This window comes from Panthera onca, chromosome B2 (genome assembly GCF_046562875.1).
Source record: "Panthera onca isolate mPanOnc1 chromosome B2, mPanOnc1 haplotype 2, whole genome shotgun sequence".
NCBI lineage: Eukaryota > Metazoa > Chordata > Mammalia > Carnivora > Felidae > Panthera > Panthera onca.
In genome coordinates, this window is record NC_138343.1 from 36224132 (window position 1) to 36247272 (window position 23141).

At 38.6% G+C, this 23141-nt stretch overlaps 1 protein-coding gene and 1 pseudogene across 2 annotated transcripts in view; one reads left to right on the forward strand and one right to left on the reverse strand.

Annotated features, from left to right (window-relative positions):
• Window positions 1-23141, forward strand: part of ZFAND3 (zinc finger AN1-type containing 3) — a 325101-nt gene that overhangs the window by 103398 nt on the left and 198562 nt on the right. For both annotated transcript variants that reach the window (XM_060615387.2, XM_078446876.1), the window contains exon 2: window positions 7630-7670. In XM_060615387.2, the coding sequence (XP_060471370.1) occupies window positions 7630-7670 (41 nt within the window). The remainder of the gene's footprint in view (window positions 1-7629; window positions 7671-23141) is intronic.
• On the reverse strand, window positions 17088-17432 carry LOC132667022 (alpha-endosulfine pseudogene; annotated as a pseudogene).

Here is a 23141-nt window from a genome sequence, read left to right on the forward strand (position 1 = left end):
TTTACATTTATATGTCTTTTTAGTGTAGGGACTTAAAACACATAAAACCAGAGGTGTATGCTGTGTCCTTGCTTTCCTTGAATTTGGGTATAAAATGTTAAGATACTGTTCATTACAGTACCCCAACTGGAATCTAAGTTGTTAAATTGAAATTATCTTTTAAAGTAGTATGACCCATATTGCTACATTCTAGAAATGATCCTCCTTATTAACAACCCCATCTTTTTCTTTGTAATATTCCCTTAAAAAGAAAACTTTGCAGACATTGTCTGAATGATTTAGAGTGATGTGTAACAGTTGAGACAGGCTGGATGCACTGTTGAAAGCCTCCTTTGTCATTGCCAGCTAGAATGTCATCTGTTTGAACTGTCCTTTTTCTTGTTTGCCGGGGATGAGCAAAGAGTGATGATTTAGTAGAGCTGTTTCTTGCTTCCTAGCTGTTGTAGGAAGTTAGACTTTCTGGCTGTAAGTGTACGAGTTGGCACACATATTGTTACTGGCCTTTAATCATCTAATCTTACTTCTAGGCAACTGGAAAGATTTTTAGAGTGGAGAAGGCTTTGTGATTTGATTTTTCCTTCTCTTCCTTCACCTCCCTCTCCCTTCCTTGTTCCCCAACCTCTCCTCCCTCCTCTCTTTCTTATAGATTATTAAAGAAGATTGAACTAGGAAATGTGACTAATTGGTTTTTACAGATCAGTTCTCTTCTTTAAGAAGGAAACCGCATTGGGGTGCCCAGCTGGCTCAGTCAGTCAGAAGGGTGTTTGACTCTTGATCTCAGGGTGGTGAGTTTTAGCCCCAGGTTCAGTGTAGAGATTACTTTAAAAAAAAAAAAAAAAAAAAAAAAAGGAAATCACTTTGTAGTCTAAATTTTTTTTTTTTTTTTTTCCAACGTTTTTTATTTATTTTTGGGACAGAGAGAGACAGAGCATGAACGGGGGAGGGGCAGAGAGAGAGGGAGACACAGAATCGGAAACAGGCTCCAGGCTCCGAGCCATCAGCCCAGAGCCCGACGCGGGGCTCGAACTCACAGACCGCGAGATCGTGACCTGGCTGAAGTCGGACGCTTAACCGACTGCGCCACCCAGGCGCCCCTGTAGTCTAAATTTTTGTAGTTTTATTGATCCATGCCTAACCTAGAGAAATTTAGGGACCTTAAGATTGGAAGGAAGGGCTTTGGCATGTTTCCGTGCTGGTACCGTTGTTTTCTTTTTGACTCTTTTTAATTTTTTTTTTTTTTTTTTGTGCCTCACTTTCTTCCTCATTGTTGGCCCAAAAATAGTATTATTGTTGAAGGAACATTGATATGGTGACAGTGTTTTTTATTTCCACATTAAAACAAATTTTTTAAAGTTTATTTATTTTGAGAGAGAGGGAGAAGGAGAGAGAGAGAGAGAGAGGCAGAGGGAGGGAGGGAGGGAGGGAGAGACTGTGCAGGTGGGAGGGGCAGAAAGGGAGGGAGAGGGAGAGAGTCCCAACCAGGCTCCATGCTGTCAGTGCAGACCCCGACTCGGGGCTTGAACTCACAAAACTGTGAGATCATGACCTGAACCAAAACCAAGAGTTGGCTGCTTAACTGACTGAGCCACCCAGGCACCCCTCCGCATTTATATTAAAATATTTAGTGGGGGAGGACCTGGCATGTATATCTGGGTAGGGAGACACAGTAGTGTTATATGGAGATCAAGAAAATACAAAATGTTTCTAGGATTTTCAAAAATTAGTAATGTTGTTTTAATTCCCCATGACGAATTAATTAGAAGTTAATTGATTCTTCATTAAGAAATTGATATCCTTCAAAATTGGAAAATTTTTTATTTTGGAAGAAAACAGATTAAGATAACCATTTCTCCCATCAAGCAAAGATTTTAAAGTAATAATACTTAATGCTGGTGAAACTGTATTGAAAAAAGTACTTTCAGATCCTTTTGAGGACAGCGTAAATTGGTAGAACTTATGGTAAGGAATTTGGCAATACTTACTAAAACCATACTTTTTCATCTAGCAATTCTCCTCAGAATCAATTTTAATGAAAGATTTATGACCAAAGATTTATGTCCCCAAATGCTCATTATAGGAATATTTATAACAAAAAATTTGGGCAAAGACTGAACATCCAAAAACTAAGTGAATGACTAAATAAATTATAGGATTAGTATGTACTGGACTATTACAGAGCAACAAACATGGTGTTTGTTTCTTTTTTTAATATTTAATATTTATTTTTGAGAGTGAGTGAGAGAGAGAGCATGAGTGGGAGAGGGTTAGAGAGAGAGAGGGAGAGACAGAATCTGAAGCAGGCTCTAGGCTTTGAGCTGTCAGCACAGAGCCCGACATGGGGCTGGAACCCACGAACTGGGAGATCATGACCAGAGCTGAAGTTGGATGCCCAGTTAACTGAGCCACCCCTCCAGGCGCCCCCAACAAGCATGTTTTTCAAGAATACATAATGACATGGGAAATAGTAAACGTAAATACAAAATGAAAATGAAATTTACATTTTTTTATAACACTTTTAAAAGTGAAATATGTGATCTATGCAAAAGAGAGTATGTAATGTGTATGTGTTATAACACCTAATAAAATGCACGCCTATGAACGTACCATACAATTTTACCAACACTGTTCTTAATTATGTATATCCATAGGATAAGAAGGAGTTATTTCATAATGTTAACAATTCTCATTTTGGGGGATTGGATTATCATTGATCTTTAATTTTCACTTAAATGTTTATGTTCTTTTTCTAAACTCTGTACAAGGGTCATGTATTTTCAAAACTAGAAAATATTAAACATTTATTGAAAGGAGAGAAAAATTTAAGCTGGTTTCTTTCCAACTCCATTTCATTGGAAAGAAACTTCTGAAAGTGTCTGCCACCTGTTATCTCCTGAGTGACAAATCATGGCCAGGTACATAGGGTGGCATTATCTCCCAGTTGTAGGTAATACAGTATGACAGAGCTCCTGAGAAATGACAGGCTGACAGCTACAGGAATTGTGGGTGCCCTTTCTTCTAGATAGTGTTGAATGACCTTTACAAAATACATTTTTTAAATCTACTTAGGGTTTCATGTGTCATGCCTTCAGGAAGGGGGATTCATTTCTTCATTTAACAAATATTGGGTACCTATTAAGTACTAGGCAGGAGTGACCAAGAGGGTCATTTGTTAAAAGAAAACAGGAAGAGGGACTGATTTAAATTGGTGGTCAGGTGAAGCCTGAGGAGGTTTGAACCAGGACCTGAGTGACAAGAAAGAGCTAGTCTTACTGTGATTTGAGGGTAGAAGAAACAGCATGGGCAAGAGCTCTACAGCACATTCTAGGAACAGAAAAAAAGGCCAGTGTGGTTGGAATGTGGTAAGTGAAGGTTGCAAAATGGTGAGAAATAAAGAGGGGAGGTAGGCAGAGCAAGACCATGAGGGAACTAAATGGTTTTGGTAAGATGTTTGAATTTTGTATTAAATGCAGTAGGAAATTGTTGGATGGCATTAAGCAAGAAATAGCATGATCTAATTTGCTTTTAAAAGATTACTCATTGCAAAATCATTTTAAGCAAGAGTGGGAATGGAGAGACCACTAAAAAGTCATTTACAATGACCCAGGTATGAGGTAATGGTTGCCAGAGTGGAAGCATTGACAAAGGAGAGGGTAGATAAATTTGAGGTCTGTTTGGAAATAGACCCAGTGGATCTTGCTGAGTACTGTGTATGAGAGACTGCAGGAAAGATGGAAATCAAAGTTGGTTTCTAGAATTTTGACTTGAGCAACTGGAAAGAAGGTGTTGTTATTCATAAAAGTGGATAAAATGCATCAGGCAAGTTTGGGAGTATTGAAAGTTCTAGTTTGAAATGTTGACTCTGAGCTGCATTTTGAGATATCAAATAGGCATTTTAATACATGAGTTTGGAGCAAGGTGAAGAGGTTTGGGATGAGTGCGAACATTTATTTGTGAGTCTATTGTTTAGATACAATATTTAAAGCCATGGGAGAAGTGGAGGTAACAGGGACTGAGTCCTGGGACCTCCAGGTAAAGGTCTTGACATTGGAGGAGGAGCCAGCAAAGGTGGCTAAAAGAGAGCAGTTAGGTGAGGAAAACTAGGTTTGGGGGGGTAAATTTGATCTAGGATCCAAGCAACAAGAAGGCAAAAGTAAAGAGTTTCAAGAGGGATGGATCTGGATGAATGCTGTTGAGTGGGAGGCATTGAGATGATCAGAGACCTAACTGTGTATTTGTTTTGTGAGACTGCCATAACAAATTAACACAAATTGGATGACTTAAACAACAGAGACTTAGGGGAACCTGGGTGGCTCTCTCGGTTAAGCATCTGACTCTCGATTTTGGCTCAGGTCATGATCTCGAGGTTGTGAGTTTGAGCCTGGTGTTGGGCTTCTTGCTACTGACGGCACTGAGCCTGCTTGAGATTCTCTCTCCTCTCTCTTTGCTCTTCCCCCACTCTATCTGTCTGTCAAACAATAAATAAACTTAAAAAACAACAATAGAGATTTATTCTCTTAAAGTTCTGGAAGCTGGAAGTCCAAAATCTGGCAGAGCTGCCTTCTCTCTGTGGGGCCCTAGGGAAGAATCCATTCCTTCCCTTTTCCAGCTTCTGTTAGCTGTCCCAGTATTCCTGGGTTTGTGGCCACGTTCCTACAGCTCTACCTCATCTTTATATCATTTTCTCCTCTGTGTGTCTCTCCAGACTCCTTTACCCTTTCTCAGAAATGCTTGTTATATCATTTAGGGCCCACCTGAATAATACAGGGTAAACTCAAAATCTTTAAGTTGTCTGCAAAGACCCTTTTTCCAGATAAAATAAATTCCAGGGATTAGGATTTGTTATCTTTGGATGGCCATTATTCAAGCCACTAATCCTTGGTTTTAGAAACATGGTAGCCTTTGGAGATCTCAATAAGAGCTGTTTCTTTGGAGCAGTGGGACATAAGAGAATCCTGTTTACCTTTCATGTTTGCTATCACATAGAGAACTCTGTTGTCTGTCCCAAGACTGCAAGTTGATCACACTGCTTTTCCATGGGCAGTCGGTAGTCGTATGCCTATGGTTAGCTTCAAGTTTCACATGTCGAACATGAGAAAGGAGAAAAGTTCTCAGAAGCCTCTGCCAGTTCTTTCAAGTTCTGTTTTGCTGACCTGTGTGATCCAAGTTGGCATTACCAGTGGCCATTATTTTTATAGCCAAAGGTTGGCTTATTTTAGATTTCAGGCATCTCCGTTTTGATTAATAATATCAGTGGCTGTATTATGTCTTTCACAACCTCATTGATAAGCATGTTGCTGGAAAATTCCTATTCAGAAAGTGGAATTGATGTCATTTAAGTAAAATTTAGGTATGGTGGGTATTTTAAATAAATTCTCTGAAAAGAATAGGGGATGCAGAGAAAAATGCTATTTTGCCATTTTTTTCCTTAACCAGTTTTGTGAAACACAAACGGTAACACTGCACACTTGGTGCCGAGCTGCCCTCAGTGGTTCTTTACAGGCGTTCCATGATACCTGCTGGATGTGGGGGGCAGCAGAAGTGATAAACAAATTACCTCTTGCTTTCAGTGCTGCTGCATGGACAAAGATAGTGACCATATCTGGAAGAGCCCTGCTTTCCTGGGGGGAATTTCTGGTAACAAAGATATTCTTTCATCCTCAGTTTTCTTTCAGTTGGAACTAAAATAACTGTCAGTCAAGGTTGCTTCCCTGCACATACATGTGTATGTATATTCGGAGGGGAAGTCAGGGATTGGGCTTTATCCTGATGGAAGGCTCTGCTTTCTCAGGGAGCTGACTCGATTACCATACATTCAGTCTTTACTCATGGGACCATTTTCCCAAACGACCAGAGTGCTGACTTGGGAATTATGTGTACTCTTCTGCTTCTGTATTGGGGGCAGAGGCCTTAATTTGGGTGAAAAGAACACAGGCTTTGGAGTTAGGCAGACCAGGGTCATCCACTTGTTCTGTAACCTTTGGCAAGTTATATACCCTCTGGAAGGCTCCCTTTCCTCGTTTGGTAAAGTGGGTTGAAGGCATCTGGTATGCTTACCACATGTAGGTAATATAATAAATGTTAGATTCCACTCTTAATAACATCTTTTCATCTCTTTGTTCATTTTTATTCATTTAGTGATAGTTAAGATTTCCTTACTGCCTTTGATGTCTTTATATTAAGCAGAATTCTAAAGAAAGATCCTCCAGTTGACGTAGCATCTCTTTTGGGAAATAGAAGCAATGACTTCCCCACCCCCACCCCAATTTTGTCATCCTGTGACAGTTACTTACCCTTAGGTCTTGGGTTCCAGTACATAGGGAAACCTTCATAGCCATCAGGGAATACTTCCTGAGGGAGGCTTTCATTAATTATAAACTTTACTAGGAAGGGCAGAAGAAAGTTGGCTTATTCTGTGTAGGAGCAGCTCTGGGCAAAGACTAAGATTTTGGGAGGGGTGTTGCTGGGGAATGAGGCTGTAGATAGGTCAGCTTATATCCAACAGAGAGTATTGTAGGAGGTTTTTGGAAGATGGCTGTAGGAATGAGTGCACTTGGGAGAGAATCAGGAAGGGAAACAGCGATGAGAAGAACTTCATAGACAAGTTATTGATTGCCCGCCCTGTTGTGCCTGGGATGCTGTGTGGTACCAGGTGCTGTGTTATGCTGTGAACAAAGGATGGCCTTTGGCATTGGCTCAGGCCCAAGGTCATTTATTTTCTCTGCCGTTTCCTAATTCTGTGACCTTGGGCAAATGCTAGCTGGTCAAATAGAGATGAGACTGTCCTTGATTTCCTAAGATCCCTCAATTTAATAACACCATGGAGGAGGTGGTAGGAATATTTCATTAATTTAGTCATCATTTGTAGCCACTCATATGATGATTCCTGATTCTAGACATTTTAATGTGATTTTTTTTAAAGTGCATTTTTAGAAGCAAGCAATATGGTAATACCTATCTCACAGATATTGGGTTTATTAATAAGATAATGTGTTTAGTGTCCATCAGAGTTAGTGTTCAGTGAATTGTAGCCATTATTAACAGATGAAAGGACATGAAAAATAATTTGATTGGTAATATCTGAAGAAAGAATTTTAAACTACAGGGTCATAATGTGATCAGGATCTGAAATAGGACTAGAATGAAAGGAAAGAAGAGGACATAAAAATTTAAGTAATGTTATGGAGATAAATAAGTATATATCTGAGGAGAAAGTTTTACTCCTTTAGAGACAAAAGTTTCATTGTCTGTAGTGATAATTTTGTGGTATATGTTCCAGTGTGAACAGACGGAAAGTGGTAATCTTGTGGGACAGATTGACTCCTGTGTCATCTTCTGGGCGTGTTAGAGTAATTCTGAACTTGCTGCTACTTAATTTCTGAGTTTTGCTAATCACAAAAAACAAAGCATTGGTTAACTCACTGATAATAAAGTATCATATTTTGTTTTTGTTGTTTTGTTTGTTTTGTCTCCTTGTGGGAGAGGGTGGTTAGTTTATTAGTTTATTAGTTTATTAGTTCAGTTGCCTGGCCAGGGGATTCTTGCTTACATTTCAAACATCTTTATGTTTTCATTAGAGTAATACTGAATTTTTAGCTCTTCTTTCTTTTCTTTCTTTTTTTTTTGCCCCAGGTCCAGCAAGACTATGAACCTCTGTTCCAAATGCTTTGCTGGTAAGTGCAGAAAAAAGGTTTTTAATTTATTTTTCTTTTTCTTTTTTGATTGTTTTTAAGATGATCTAAATTATTTGGCCGCCTTTTGTGTTTATGCATGGGGTTTTGTTTTCTTTGCTGGTGTGTGAAAGCAGATTCTCCTTACCAAGATGCTTCATATATTTGTTAGGATTATTAAAATAGCCTTCCCTGAGTGAAATGAAATCATCTTGTACTTGCACCAAGCTTTCCATAGTTTACAGTTGTTGATCTATAGTGGAACTGTAAAATCTTGTGTTGTTGTAGGGTAATACATGTTCATCTCTGATCTTGACTTGAAATTCTGCTTTTGCCAGTGAGCATATAAGAGAAAGGATATTTTCATGTTGGAGTCAGGAAGAAAATCATGCCGAATTAGCCCTTTCTAACCCCGTCCCTTATTGAAATCACTTTGGGCAAAGCACTTAATCTCTTTAGACCTTAGAGTTGTCATTTTTAACATGAAGGGCTTGGGACTTGATGTTTGCCAAGGTCCTTTTCCAGCCCCCAAATGCTATTTGGTTGACTCCTTAAATTATGACTCCTTCATGAACTTAAACCTTCATTTTTTAAAGAATTTCGTATCTGATGATCTTAATAAAATACCTGAGTCTTTACTAACTGAGAGATGTTTAACTTTCCTTTTCTACTCATTCTGTTGTAGATAAAGCTGGACGCTAATTAAAGTGCTAAGGACAGACTTTGAACAGTAATATATAGCAATAGGGAAGAGTTCAGTTTGAACACAACTTTTATTCATGCAGAAGTGACTGGCATTTTATATGGAGAATGAGGGAATAAGGAGGGGTTGCTCACTTGGCTTAGTAGTCCGGGAAGTGAAAAATCACAAAGGGTTTGTCGGTGTAAATGATGACTAGGTTGGTTGTATCTATTAGCAGACTGTCTGGAAGTTAGGATCCTGCCCTCCTACTGAGATTGAGAGACTGAGGCCCTATCCTTTCTAATGTTTATATTTTAAAGAAATGTTTTTCATGTCCTTGACAGGGATTCCTGAGATGTAGGAGATGCATACGCATCTCAAAGGGACAGAGGAAGAATTTACAGTTGTAAAAAACTCTTTTCAGTAAATGGTCTAAGATAGGATGTTCAGAGGCCTGTAGTCAGGTGTTACAGCTAATAAAATCTTAAATTCTTTAGGCAGCCTTGAGCTTTCTTAGGCAGGCACTTTAAGAGGGACTGGGGTCATCCTAGGGATGGGGTCTCGATTAGAAACTGTGTTAGTGTTTGTTTAAATATTTTAATGTTTGGGGAGGGGGTGGAGTCTGTAGTTTTTATAAGCTGAGATTGAGTTCTAGTTGAGCAGAGGGCTCAGATGAGTCTGCTAGAGATTGGCCAAGGAGAGAATTTTTGTCAGTTTTCACCTTCTATTCGTTATGCTATTTAGGCTTTAGTCATTTACATTTATGCCTAAGCTAGGGGATTGGTGGGAGGGAGTTGCAGGGCCCAGGGTTGGGGAAGGTACTTTATATCTGTTAAAAGTTTGGAATTTGTCAAATACTTTAGGTCTTTAAAAGAAAAAAAAAAATACTGGTAAGTTTGGTTTTATCCAACTTTTAATAGTATCTCTGCCATTAAATGAATGTATTCTGCTCTTTTTACTTATATGTCTACAATTACAGATATGAAGAACTACTTCCTCATTGGTGAGAGTTTAAATTTTATGGTAAAGATGAAAGTAGCAATGAGACAGAATGTATATTAGATTGATGACTGTCTCCATATATTGCTAGCTTCCCCTTACAATTCAGTAAAGAGTGGCTTTGGGAGAAAGGGCTCATGTCAAATCAAGAACTGTCTCTTGTCCCTAACTAAATATAAAATTTTAGAAATTATCACCTATGGTCTTTGCATTTCTTTGTACTTGTTACAGTTTTCTTTTTTATGGTTATAATTGTTTATTGTCTCTCTGGTGATTTGTGTACATTTACTCTTTATACAGCTTTGTCATTTTTGCTTTTAAAAATATTAAGGGTATTTTCAAGTGCGTAAAGAAAATAATCTTTTTCCTTCTTTATCCCCATATTAATGTCTTCAATGTCATTTGACATCATTTGAAAGGAATGATTAGTAACACACTGCTTGCGGAAGTAGCATTTGGTGTTCTTTTTGAAGTACAGGAAAAAAGTCACTGAAGTTTACAATATATTTGTGGATTTCATTCCTGAATGAAAGTAGAGTGTAGAGGCATGAGATGTATAGAACAACAAGAAGATTATTTTGGTCAAAGCCACTGTGATTTTCAATACTCTTTTAAAGTGTACCATGAAGTATACAATGTACTTTTAAAAGATGGAAAAATTACTTTAAAAACAGCTGTTGTGTCCCATTAGGGACACATTTATTTTGCTTTTCAAAATAAATCTATGTGGTGGAAAAGTGAGTGAGTTTGTTGGAACTTGTTTATGTAAAATTGGAGTAAAAACATGTTTAAAATCTTGTTGAACTAGATTACCAAGTTAGGAACTGTGGGTGCCGGTTTAAAGCTCACTTTGATGACTGTTTGCTTCCATTGAAATATTCTGCCAAATGGTGAGCACTTGCCCTAGTAACTACTACTGCTTCAGATCCCCCACCCCCCCCTCCCCTTTTTTTTTTTATAAAAGACTCCTGGGCTGTTTGAGGGAAAGAACATGAGTGTATGCAAAGTCAGAGTTACTAAAAAACCATTGAATTGTTAATTTTGCAGGTAAATTATATGCAAATAATAGTGTTTCTTCATATTGTTAGAATAAGAGATGTATATCCAAGCTGGCTGGATTTGCTGTTCTTAACAAGCTTACAGCTTAACCAAAATTCGTCTCTTTGAAATGGGAAGATACGGTTTTTATTTTTATTTTTTGACATCTAGATTCCTGGTTTGGCATGGCTGAAATCATTTTAGGCCATTTGGAGTCACCCCCAGCCCCCAAAATGTGCAGTATGCTACTTTGTTAGCCTTAAAGTGCCTTTGACCTGAAGACCCTTATCATCCCAAGATTTGTGCCAGAATCACTATGGTATTTAAAGGAAATATTCTGGGAAGGCACTAAGAAATGATTGACTGTAGTGTTATGATTTGAGGTACAGTGGATTGGAAACATTCTCCTGGGTTCTCTTTACCTGAGGTTATTATTTATAGTCTTAAAAAAAAAAAAAACAGGAGAAGTTAATTTTATCATAGTATATTTTTTCCATTCCCATAAGTATTTGTTGTTTTCCTACTTTATTGTCAATCCCCCTTTTACGTGTTATTTTTTTTCTTCAAATCACAATTTTGAATATTTGTTTGAAAATGTGAATATATCTCTCTTTTAAGACTAAGACTGTTCTGTGAGCAGAAACCAGAGACATCTGCAGTTTGGATAAGGAATTCTCCCACCTTTGAGTTGATATATTATCCTTCCAGTTGTGTGTTATTTTTGTATTATCTCTAAAAAAAGATTTATTTAACAGATTTGCAGTTTATTTGAAGTTATGGAAAGAATGTCTAAACTATTGAAAATGGTGGTATTTAAGCACCCTCGAGCTTAAGTTATCATTTGATCTTGCCACACAGATCTTTGTAATTTATATAACTATTGAGCATGTTTTTTGGTCTAATTTTGGCTTTTCTATCCCCTTGATAATATTCTAAAATATTCTTTCATACTGTTCTTTTAGTAAACATTTTTATATTGTTGTTTGACTTTACCAAAAAAATTGGTAAATGTAATTTCTATAATAGCCACAAAATTTCATGATATGGTATTTGTAGTTACGTTATGGTGAATAAACACTTACTGGTTGAAACAATACTTTCTAATGCACTTTTTCAAAACTGGTGTTGTGATTCATTTGTGGTTAGAGAAATCAATTCAATGGGTCATGACTGCATTTAAAAAATTGCCTAGAGGGGCGCCTGGGTGGCTCAGTCGGTTGGGCGGCCGACTTCGGCTCGGGTCATGATCTCGCGGTCCGTGAGTTCGAGCCCCGCGTCAGGCTCTGTGCTGACAGCTCAGAGCCTGGAGCCTGTTTCGGATTCTGTGTCTCCCTCTCTGACCCTCCCCGTTCATGCTCTGTCTCTCTCTGTCTCAAAAATAAATAAATGTTAAAAAAAATATATTAAAAAAAATTGACTAGAATAGGAAATAATCAGTGCATCACAAATATTAAGGGCAAGTATTGTTTTGTGAAACCTTTGTTTGAGTTACATATGTAAATGAAAATAGTGCGTAATAGGTTGTGATGTAAATATATATTACCAGGGTTATGATTTAAAAACCACTGTGGTTTAAAAATCACTGAATTGCAGAAATTCACTAGAAAGTCATTGAATTATTTGAGATCCCATTTTCTTTGGAAAATAGTACATATTTCTTTTCTGTCTTTAGGCAAAACATTAACCAGTTGATTTTTTTTGTGACCTTTGTCTACTCTGAGCTCTTGAATAGTTTGAATTACATGATTTTCTGTATGTAAGCATGAACTAACCTGATTGCTCCTAGGTTAAAATATATATGAAAAGTCAAGCATAGCACCTAAAGGGTGCCTCTTACAAAGGTAAAAATGACCTTTGGTTATGGTATCATTTATTTTCTGTTTGAGTGCAAACCCAGTTTATGAATTTGTGAGTTGGATACTAAACTGGCCTTTGATATTTTGGGACATTTGGTACCTCATTCACAAAGACCTCTTGTATTACCATATTAGCAATGCTTTTCACAGAATGTTTTTGCTAAATAAAAGTATGGGTGAGAAAAGAAGCAGGATGGCCACAAGTGGGGAAGGCAGAATTTTTTTACATTTTTCTATTAAAAAAATTTAAAAAAAAATTTTTTTAATGTTTATTTCTGAGACAGAGATGGAACATGAGTGGGGCAGGGGCAGAGAGAGAGAGAGAGGGAGACACAGCATCAGAAGTAGACTCTAGGCTCTGAGCTGTCAGCACAGAGCCTGACGCCGGGCTCGAAGTCACAAACCATGAGATCATGACCTGAGCCAAAGTCGGTGGCTCAACTGACTGAGCCACCCAGGAGGCCCCCCCAATTTTTTTTTTAACATTTATACATTTTTTGAGAGACAGAGAGTGACAGTGTGAGCAGGGGAAGGATAGAGAGAGAGAGGGAGACACAGAATCCAAAGCAGGCTCCAGGCTCTGAGCTGTCAGCACAGAGCCTAAACGTCAGGCTCAACTCAAGCTGTAAGATCATGACCTGAGCTGAAGTCGGATGCTTAACCAACTGAGTCACCCAGGCACCCTCAAAAAGTAATACTTTTAATAAAAAGCAGAAACAAACTCAAATACAGAGAACAAACTGGTGATTGTCAGAGGGGAGAGGGTAGGGATATAGGCATAATGAATAAAGGGGAGTGGGAGGTACAGGCTTCCAGGTATGTAATGAGTAAGTCAAAAGGATGAAAGGTACAGCATAGGGAATGTAGTCAGTGATATTACAGTAGCATTGTATGGTGACAGTTTGTAGCTACATTTATGATGAGTATAGGTATAACTTGTCTAATCACTGAGGCTTATACCTGAAACTAATGTAACATTGTGTGTCAACTATAATAAGAAAGTAAAAAGAATACTTTGTAAAAAGTTTATTTTGAGAGAGAGTGCATGCGTGCAAGTGGGGGAGAGGGGGGAAGAGACAGAGAATCCCATGGAGGCTCCACACAGTCAGTGCAGAGCCTGATGTGGGGCTCCATCTCATGAACTGTGAGGTCATGACCCAAGCAGAAACCAAGAGTTGGACCTTAACTGACTGAGCCACCCAAAAGAATAGTTTTAATGCATTACTATATCAATTTACAGAAAGGGACAAGAATAGAAGAACTAACGCATAAGGGATGTCTTGTCAGTTGAAGATGAATTAAAATTATAGATAAAACATTTCTTAAATTATAAGCTAATGGTGAAGTTAAGTTTTTGAAAATTCATTTTGGTGTGACTTTTCACATACCTGTATTTCTTAGCGGGAAGATAGTTAAGCTAAGTTTATTTTTGTTTCATGGTTACTTGATAAAGTAACTGATAAAGAATATTGCAATGAATAAAATAATACCTGTCATATAAGAAGCATAGTTTATTTATTTATTTATTTATTTTTTAATGTTTTATTTATTTTTGAGACAGAGATGGAGCGTAAACAGGGGAGAGGCAGAGAGAGAGGGAGACACAGAATCCGAAACAGGCTCCAGGCTCTGAGCTGTCAGCACAGAGCCCGACGCGGGGCTTGAACTCACGAACCGTGAGATCATGACCTGAGCCAAAGTCGGACGCTCAACCGACTGAGCCACCCAGGTACCCCTAAGAAGCATAGTTTAATATGACTCTGGAGCTAGGTGCGTACTTTATTTTGTGGGAGTCAGTTTTCAGGTACCTATTCAAATGAGTAATCTTAGACGCCAGTTTATGATACTTAACTTCGGAGAAAATATTGTTATAATTAATATATTTTTGTTACAGGTTTTGTCGGCTGGGAGAAAACTACTCTGTACAGTACTTTCATTTTCACTTTTATTATTTCTTGATTTTGTCATATAGTTACTGTTTTCAATTCAAAATGGACTTTGGGGAGGCTTTAAGTGATTGAAATAGCCTAAGTATTCAAGCAGGATTTCATTTTCCTCATTGTTGCTTACTTTGTATCCAATTTGGAAATTATCAGGCTTGTTCGTTGCTGTCAAATTTTCTACGTAAATCAAAAATTATTATTGAGTAATAGAGTTACCTAATTTATACTCTTAACATGCCATTAGTTTGGGATTTTTGTTTTCCCTTTCAAAAATAACAGGGACATTAATTAAATGCCGATTGAGAAGACTACAAAGCAGTATATGTAGTGTTCTGTTTTTAATTAGACTACATATATAATTTATTTTTACTGAAGTATAGTTGACACCGATGTTACATTAGTTTCAGGTGTGCAACACAGTGATTCAGCAAGTCTGTATGTTAAGCTCTGCTCACCACAAGTGTAGCTACCATTTGTCACCATACGACACTATTTCTGTATCATTGACTGTATTTCCTATGCTGTACTTTTCACCTTCATAACTTATTCTGTACCTGGAAGCCTATACCTCCCACTTTCCTTCACTCATTTTGTCCATACCCCTGCTTTTCCTTCTGGCAACCACCAGTTTGTTGTCTGTATATATGGCTCTGTTTCTGCTTTTTTGTTCATTTGTTTCGATCTTTAGATTCCACATATAAGTGAAATCATACAGTGTTTTGTCTTTTACTGATGATTTTTTTTGAAGAAAACACACAAAATTATGTATATATTTATATAATAACATGACATGTTTATGTTTATGGCTGGGACAGTTGAGGAAACTATACATGGATGTTTTGCATTTTCTCCCTTCCCACACAGACTTTATACTAAGGAAGACAGCATGAGGAAACGGAGCAAGAAACACAAAAATTATATACAAGTGACAGTCAAGGAGTCTGGGGCCCAGGGAATCCAGGGATCCTGCTCTCTATTCCTTCTTCACCAGCTTTCTCCTATCCAATCTGATAGCTTGAAAAGTGAATGGCCAGTCAGGAAGAAGCATACACACCCGCTGTCACCCCACACATGTATCAACAGGTTCATGGTCATTCTCATCGGGCCCAATGTTTGATGTATCTGAATTTGTGAGGTGAGAGGACGAGAGAGGATTACAAATCTTACCCTCTTGAATGGTTAGTTCTCACTCCTGCCATCCTAATTAGCAGTAGGATTCAGGCCAGACTAGTGATACATAGGATGAAGGTGCTGGCCACCTGCACCCCTCTTTTCCACTTGCTCATGGATTCACATTGCTGCTTCTCCTCATCCCATAGGAGTCAAGGAGTCAAGTTACTGAGCTCTAGGAAGGCAGAGATTTCTCAATGTTCCCTTTCTCTCTCCCGGACCACCTGACACCTCCCCCCCCCCCCCCCCCTTCTTCCAAGGTGAATCATCTCCTAGGGACCTGCTGCTCCAGCCCTGCCATAATACCAAAGCCCAGAGGCTTGCTCAATGTGTCCCTTTTCTTCTGATCTCCTTAACAATACACCTGGCATCTGATTACATCTGAAATGTGGGACTCCACCACATGTGTGTGACTAAGCATGTGTCCTCAGGCCCACAGGTTGGCTGCCGGAGCAATTTTTAGCAGTAAAGGCCAGGAAAGTGGGCGAGGGCAAGATGCTTCTAGAAGCTAGCTTCTTAGAACTTTTTCCTTGATGCTGAAAACCATGATATTTATGAGGCCCTCTTGCTCGAATATATAGCCCCCCAGTCTCAACTTTTTCTCTCCCCATTTAGTCTTCAGATGGTTCCCATCTGTAGGCTCACCCACAGGCTTTCCTCACTTAGTTTTACCATGAATGGCATGGTTTGTTTGTTTTTTTTCAGCTGGCAGTTATACAATTTTGAAATTAGAATCAGTCTTATCTATATTCAACTCTTTTACAAATGAGGAAATAGAAACCCATAGAGATTAAATGACTTTACCAAGGTTACACATCAGTTTTACGAAGATGCAGTGCAGCTGGAACCCAGATATCTTGGCTCTAAACCTAGTGCTCTTTCCACTGTCCCATGATACTTTCAAAAGCATGCTAGAAGAGAAAGAAAGTGCCCGTTTCATGTAAATGATGCAGGGAAAACTGCAAGAGACACTTAGTAAGGGAGGTTAGGTGGGCATTGTAGTTTTAGGCAAGCAAATGAGTTTTTCTTTTTGAGGATTCTCTAAACCTGCCATAATGGAAATATGAAGCAATAGCAGCCTAAGAGGAAAAAAAACAAAAACAAAACATGTAGAAGCAGAGAAAGCAGATATTATTCAGTCTGCCTTTCCCAGCATTGTCAGGTTGGCCTCCAGATGTAAACCTACCATATTATTCTTAAGGCTTAGCCTAACCAGTTTTGGGATATTCTCTTCCAAAAGGAGAAATCACATCTTCCCAGGTTCTCATACAGAGAAAAAAGGATAATACTGAGCAGGAATGCCCGATGAACAACCTGTAGTTCTATGAGACCAGTCTGTACTGCCAAGATTAACAGCGTAACTCCTTCTGTCATGCCCCTAAAAAAAACACACATTTTTAGAAAAACAAACAATAATCAGAATCTCATTTCATTCCATGAGCAAACAATCCTGATCAGAATGTTAATACATATAACATTGATATAACACATAATCCTAGTCTCTCATTTCTGGCCCTTGCTTGGGCTCAGTGAGGGTGTGAAAATCTCAATTTAACCAAAGAAATGAACTCAGAGCCCTCTTTCAACCCACATCATCTTCTCAGCAGCTCCTATGGGAATTAGGGTCATTTCTGGCTCTCAAGTTGAGATCTAACCAGGCACTCATTCCACTTCAGCCTATGATATATTAAAAGTTCAGTGGGTGAGGAAGAAGAGAGAAGGGGAGCTGAGGTTACCCTACAAGCTTGCTGGTGATGAGTGAGGACTTTCTCTGGGGCAAATCCTGTGGGGTGGGAATGTGATTACCAGTCGCCAGGTTCTCTTGTCCTGCACTTGGCAACTGCTTATTCTTCCTCTTGTCTTTGGCCATGTTGTGGTCTCTTGAGTCAAAGTACTTTCGCCCTTTCTGGAGTCTCTCCATGAAGTTGGAGCCATCTGGCTTTTGTCTTATGGGATATTTGGACTTTAGCTTTGCCTCCTTTCCTCTCTCAGGGAGAATACCTCCTTTCTCCTGTGTGTCCTGCTTCTTGTCACCAGTCTCTTGTGCAGGGTTCTCCTCTTCTTATTTCTAGGACATGGTGGGACCAGGACTGGCGTATAGAGGGTTTGGGAAGTCAACCAGAGAAAGGAAGGGGGAGGGAAAATGGGGACATCCTGTGCTACTTCTTTGGCTCCTTTCACTAGGGTTGCTCAGTCAGAATGGTGGCCCTTGCCACTGTCTTACTTATTTCATTTAGCAACTTACCTTCTAGATCTACCCATGTTTCACAGATGGCAAGGTCTTATTCCTTTTTTTTTTTTTTTAAGGTTGATTTATTTTTGCGAGAGAAAGAGAGAGAGCATGAGTGGGGGAGGGGAAGAGAGAGGAGACACAGAATCTGAAGCAGGCTCCAGGCTCTGAGCTGTCAGCACAGAGCTGGATGCGGGGCTCAAACCCATGAACCGTGAGATCATGACCTGAGCCGAGGTTGGATGCTTAACTGACTGAGCCACCCAGGTGCTCCAAGATCTTGTGTTTTTTGTTTGTTTGTTTGTTTGCTTGTTTTTTATGGCTGAGTAATATTCCGTTGTGTGTTTGTACCATATCTTCCTTATCCATTCATCTATTGCCAGACATTTAGGATGCTACTACATCTTGGGTATTGTAAATAATGCTGCAATAAAGATAGGGCTGCATATATCTTTTTGAATTAGTATTTTAGTTTTCTTTAGGTAAATACCCATAACTATACATAATTTTTATGGTTGCATGGGATAAAGCTGGAAGAAGGTACACGAAAAGTTTAATTTTGGTAGTCTCAGAGTAGGCGTATTGGGGGAATTTTAATTTTAATTTTGTTTGTACGTTCAGACTTTTATTAATTGTAAATAATATTATATAGATTTTTAAAAAGTGAAGCTCATTTCTACTTATGTCTGACACATTCTGGAAGTGGTTAATTTCTTTCTGAAATGAGAGGAAAATAAATTGGCTGTAGTTGCAGCAAAGAGAATCTAAAGGTTGGCATTTGAATTAAGTGATACAGCAAGCAGTGCAAGGTATAGGGTGGAAGGGTAGATAAGCCAAAATGCAAACATTTCTCTTCAAAGTGACTTGTTTTCCATGGTTATTTCCAGAACAGGGCAATAAATTGCTGTTTCATGGCAAGTAAATTAAAACATTTCCTTATGAACCTGCAATTCTTACTTTTTGGAGTTGTACTCTAATCTCCTCTCTGCTTCCATTGTGTTTTAGAAGTTCAAAGTATAAGTGGCTTGATACCAGTCACTTTTGGAAGGGAAGAATTGTAGGTTACAGCTGAATTTTGAGGATCTGCAGTAAGAGGAACAGAGTAAATCTGAAAAATTTAAGCACTTCTTGTTATGCATGTTTTCTTTTAGAAATTATGGGAACTCTGTACCCATCGCTAAAATGGTATAAAACAAACTACCCTCTCCAGTGAGTCATTTTATAGCATGGTGGGGTTGGGGCAAGATACTAGAATTTGTATGCTTGTCATATCTTGATTTTTCAAATCACCTTTCCCAGAAGAAATGCAGCTGCTGCTCTTAAAATGAAGCATTTGAATAGGGTGGTTCTGTCTTTGTAATTGACTTACTGTTGAATGCTCTGATTTCTTAAAAACTGAGTTTTTAAAGAAAGATTTCTCAAGTATAACAAACACATAGGTCATGCACTGGTTAAAAAGAGACAGTTTAGCTCACTGAATTTTCCCAACCAGTAGGTGTCCATTGGTGGGTATCTGGTGTGAGTGTCTGAAGTTAGAAAATAATATAATAAACATCCATAACCCAAACCAGAACTAACAAATACTGACATTTTTTTGTCCTTTTTGTTTGTTTTATATTGTATTTTAAACTTAGTTTTTCTTCTACCTCAGTCATCCTTTTTTCATCACACAGAGAATCGCTATTGTTATTTTTGTATTTATACTTTTTATTTTGAGTGGGTATTTATGTAAACAATATATGATTCTGTTTTAAAAATGTGTAAATGGCTAGTGGTATGCTGCACTAGTCATTCTACAACTTACATTTCTTAATAATGATTTTAGAAACCAATCATGTTGATACATGTTGCTCTAGTTCATTTTAACTGTTACAGTATTATTATAATCAGTATCCTGATTTACATGAAATAGAGTTTAAAGTGTTTATGACAGTGAAACTAATGATACCCCTTTGTACTCTTCAAAGTGTCCCAGTTGGTTGATAAATTATAGGTCGCCTTCATTATACCATGCCCCAATTGATCTAGTCCCCTGTTAATGGACATACTCTTTTCAGTTACTCTCTTTATATCACAGTTGCAACCTTATGTTTTCTCTATTTTTAAAAACTTGTTTGAATGTGTTGACTATTTCTGTGTTAGAAACCATATTCTCTGTGGTATAGCTTCCTTGGTCTCAAATGAAAGCAAGACACAGGGCAGCAGGTCCTTACATTGATTAGCAAAGCTGAACTCTGGCAGCACTCTCTGACCTCTTGGTGGATAGCCGTTTGCTGTCTCACTAGTGAGCATTCTTTTCTTTTTATTTTTTTATTAAAAAATTGTTTTTAATGTTTATTTTTGTGAGAGAGAGAGAGAGACAGAGCACGAGCAGGGGAGGGGCAGAGAGAGAGGGAGACACAGAATCAGAAGCAGGCTCCAGGCTCTGAGCTGTCAGCACAGAGCCCGACACGGGGCTCGAACCCAAGAACCGTGAAATCATGACCTGAGCCGAAGTCGGGCTCTCAACCAACTGAGCCATGCAGGTGCCCTTCACTAGTGAGCATTCTTAAGTTGTATGATTAATTATTATGCTAGTCATGATAAGTGAAGCAGTGTGTTGAAGATATGTTGTCATGGAAATTATGTCAAAAATAATTGTTGCATTTGTAATGAAAAAATTCTCAGTGCTATAAGTAGTGGAAAGGTAGCTTTTAGGCCTAATGTACAAAAATCATCATGGTGTGTCAGTATTTTAGGAAAAATAAAAGAAAGTTAATGGTCATTAGGGTTTTAAGATAGTTTGGCTCTGTCGTTTGGCTTTCTTTCTGTTTTTAAAAATTTTTTTTAAACATTTATTCATTTTTTGAGAGAGAGAGAGACAGAGTGTGAGTTGGGGAGGGGCAGAGAGAGTGAGGGAAGGGAGCATAGATCTGAGGCAGGCTCCAGGCTCTGAGCTGTCAGCACAGAGCCCGATGGGGGGCTCCAACTCATGGACCGTGAGATTATGACCTGACCCGAAGCCGACTGAGCCACCCAGGCGCCCTCGTTTGGCTTTATTTCTGTCCACATGTTGGTCTACAGCTGTGTTCTTCATAATGGTGCATCGGATTATCCATTGAGGCATAAAGAAATGTTAGAATTTCTACTTCTATACTTTTATCATCCCGTATATATGTTGTTGATTTTTATAATGTACATATTTTTATTGGTGTTAGTTTCCTAGGGCAGCCATAGCAAATCACTATAAACTGGGTGGCTTAAAACAACAGTTCTAGAGGCCAGAAGTCTGAAATCAAGGTGTTGTCAGCCATCAGGCTTGGTTCCTTCTGGAGGCTCAGAGAGGAAATGCATTCCATGCCTCTCCTTGCTTCTGGTGCCTGACAGCAATTCTTGGCATTCTTTGGCAGCTTATATACACAGTACTCCAGTGTCTGCCTTCATCTTCACATGGCCTTCTCTCGTGTGTCTCCGTTGTTTGGATTTAGTGTCCCTGCTTATGTAGGATGATTTTATTTTGAAATTCTTAATTACATTTGCAAAGGTCTTTTTAACAAATAAGATTACAGGTTTGGGGATATGTGTACACACACACACACACACACACACACACACACACACACACACGATTTAGTGCCCCCACTATAAAATACATAAAAGTGTGTGTGTGTGCGCGTGCATGTGTGTGTATACACACACACACAAGACTTTTTTTGGTGAGGGATGTGAGAAGGGGTCACATCATTCAGTTCACTGCAGGAATATATAACTGTGTATACACACACACACACACACACACACACACACACACACACATGTAGAAGGTGGGTGCTCAAATTTTATACTGATGGTATACCCCTATTAAAGAAGCTTGGAGATCCCTAGTTCTGAGATCGCTTGGGTTAGATGTGGTTGGTACCTTCGTGTAATAAGGCAACAACTCTTGATGACATAAAAGCTGTATAGAAGTTAACTGCTAACATTTCCTGTGTTTCATGTTCTCAGTAGTCTGTGCAGACTAAATGATAAGGTAGGTTTATGGGCTTCCTTTTAGGCCTGACAGGGATATGGATAGCTATCAGATAGACTCAGGAAAGTACCATGAAACTCTTTTTGTGCTTCAGTGATCTTGACTCCTCTGTGCTACAGATACTTAGAGTAATTCTTGATCTCACTGTTTCTTTGGCCTTGAATGACAGGGTTATGATGAGGTTGCTTTTTGATGCTTCCTGGCTAAAGCCCACAAGCATTTAATCCTTAGTCCACAGTAGGGATGGTGGGTACAGTGATTAGGCATTATTTGCAGGCTATTAATGTGTAACTAAAATATGATTTTTAATAATACAGAATTCTCTATCATTTAAAAGCCCCACTGCTCAGTTGGTCCTTAGTGTGTGATGTAGAACTCACTGTATGTTAACAGGTGTTTTGTTTTGTTTTGTTTTAGTTTATTTATTTTGAGAGAGAGTGGAAGAGAGGGAGAGAGAGAATCCCAGGCAGGCTCTTGTGCTAACAGCTAACATCCCCGGATGCGGGATTCAAACTCATGAACTGTGAGATCATGACCTGAGCTGAAACCAAGAGTTGGACACTTAACTGACTGAGCCCCCCAGTCTTATTTATATGTTAACAGTCTTAATTATTACAAAAGGTCTGTTTTAAATTTCTTTAAAAATTTTTTAAAATATTTATTTATTTTTGAAAGAGAGAGAGAGAGAGAGAGAGAGAGAGAGAATGAGCGGGAGAGGGGCAGAGAGAGAAGGAGACACAGAATTTGAAGCAGGCTCCAGGCTCCAGGCTCCAGGCTCTAGGCTCTGAGCTGTCAGCCCAGAGTCAGACGTGGGGGTCGAATTCGTGAATCATGAGATCATGACCTGAGCCAAAGTTGGATGTATAACCAGCTGAGCCAACCAGGTGCCCCTGTTTTAAATTTTTAAATTACTTTTAGACTAAATACTGGATGTAGAGAAGAAAAAGATACCTTAACCCAAGGTTTCTGGTTTGGAGAAAAATAACAAGAGTACATATTAAAAGGGAATGCTTAAAAAAAAAAAAGATACATAAAATAAAAGCATAAGAATTACTGTTGGTGAAATAAGAGGGAGAAAGGGCACAGGCAATTATAAAATCCTGAGGTGAAGTAATTGCAGCAATAACTAAGATTTCTGTAGCCTTTTTATATTATAAAGCCATTTTGCACAATATTATCTGATTTGATCCTCAAAACTTTGGTGATTTTATCTCCATATTACAGATAAGGAAACTGTAGCTTAAATGGATTAAATAATGTTCCCACGATTAACTAAATTTTAATATTTATTTTTGAGAGAGAGACCAATTATGAGTGGGGGAGGGGCAGAGAGAGAGGGAGACACAGAATCTGAAGCAGGCTCCAGGCTCTGAGCTGTCAGCACAGAACCTGACGTGGGGCTTGAACTCACGAACTGTGAGATCATGACTTGAGCCTAAGTCGGACGCTTGACTGAGCCACCCAGGTGCTTTAAATTTTAAAGCAAGGAACTGAGATTTGATTACAGGTATTTAAACACTTAATTATAAGCTTCACCCACTGTTAAA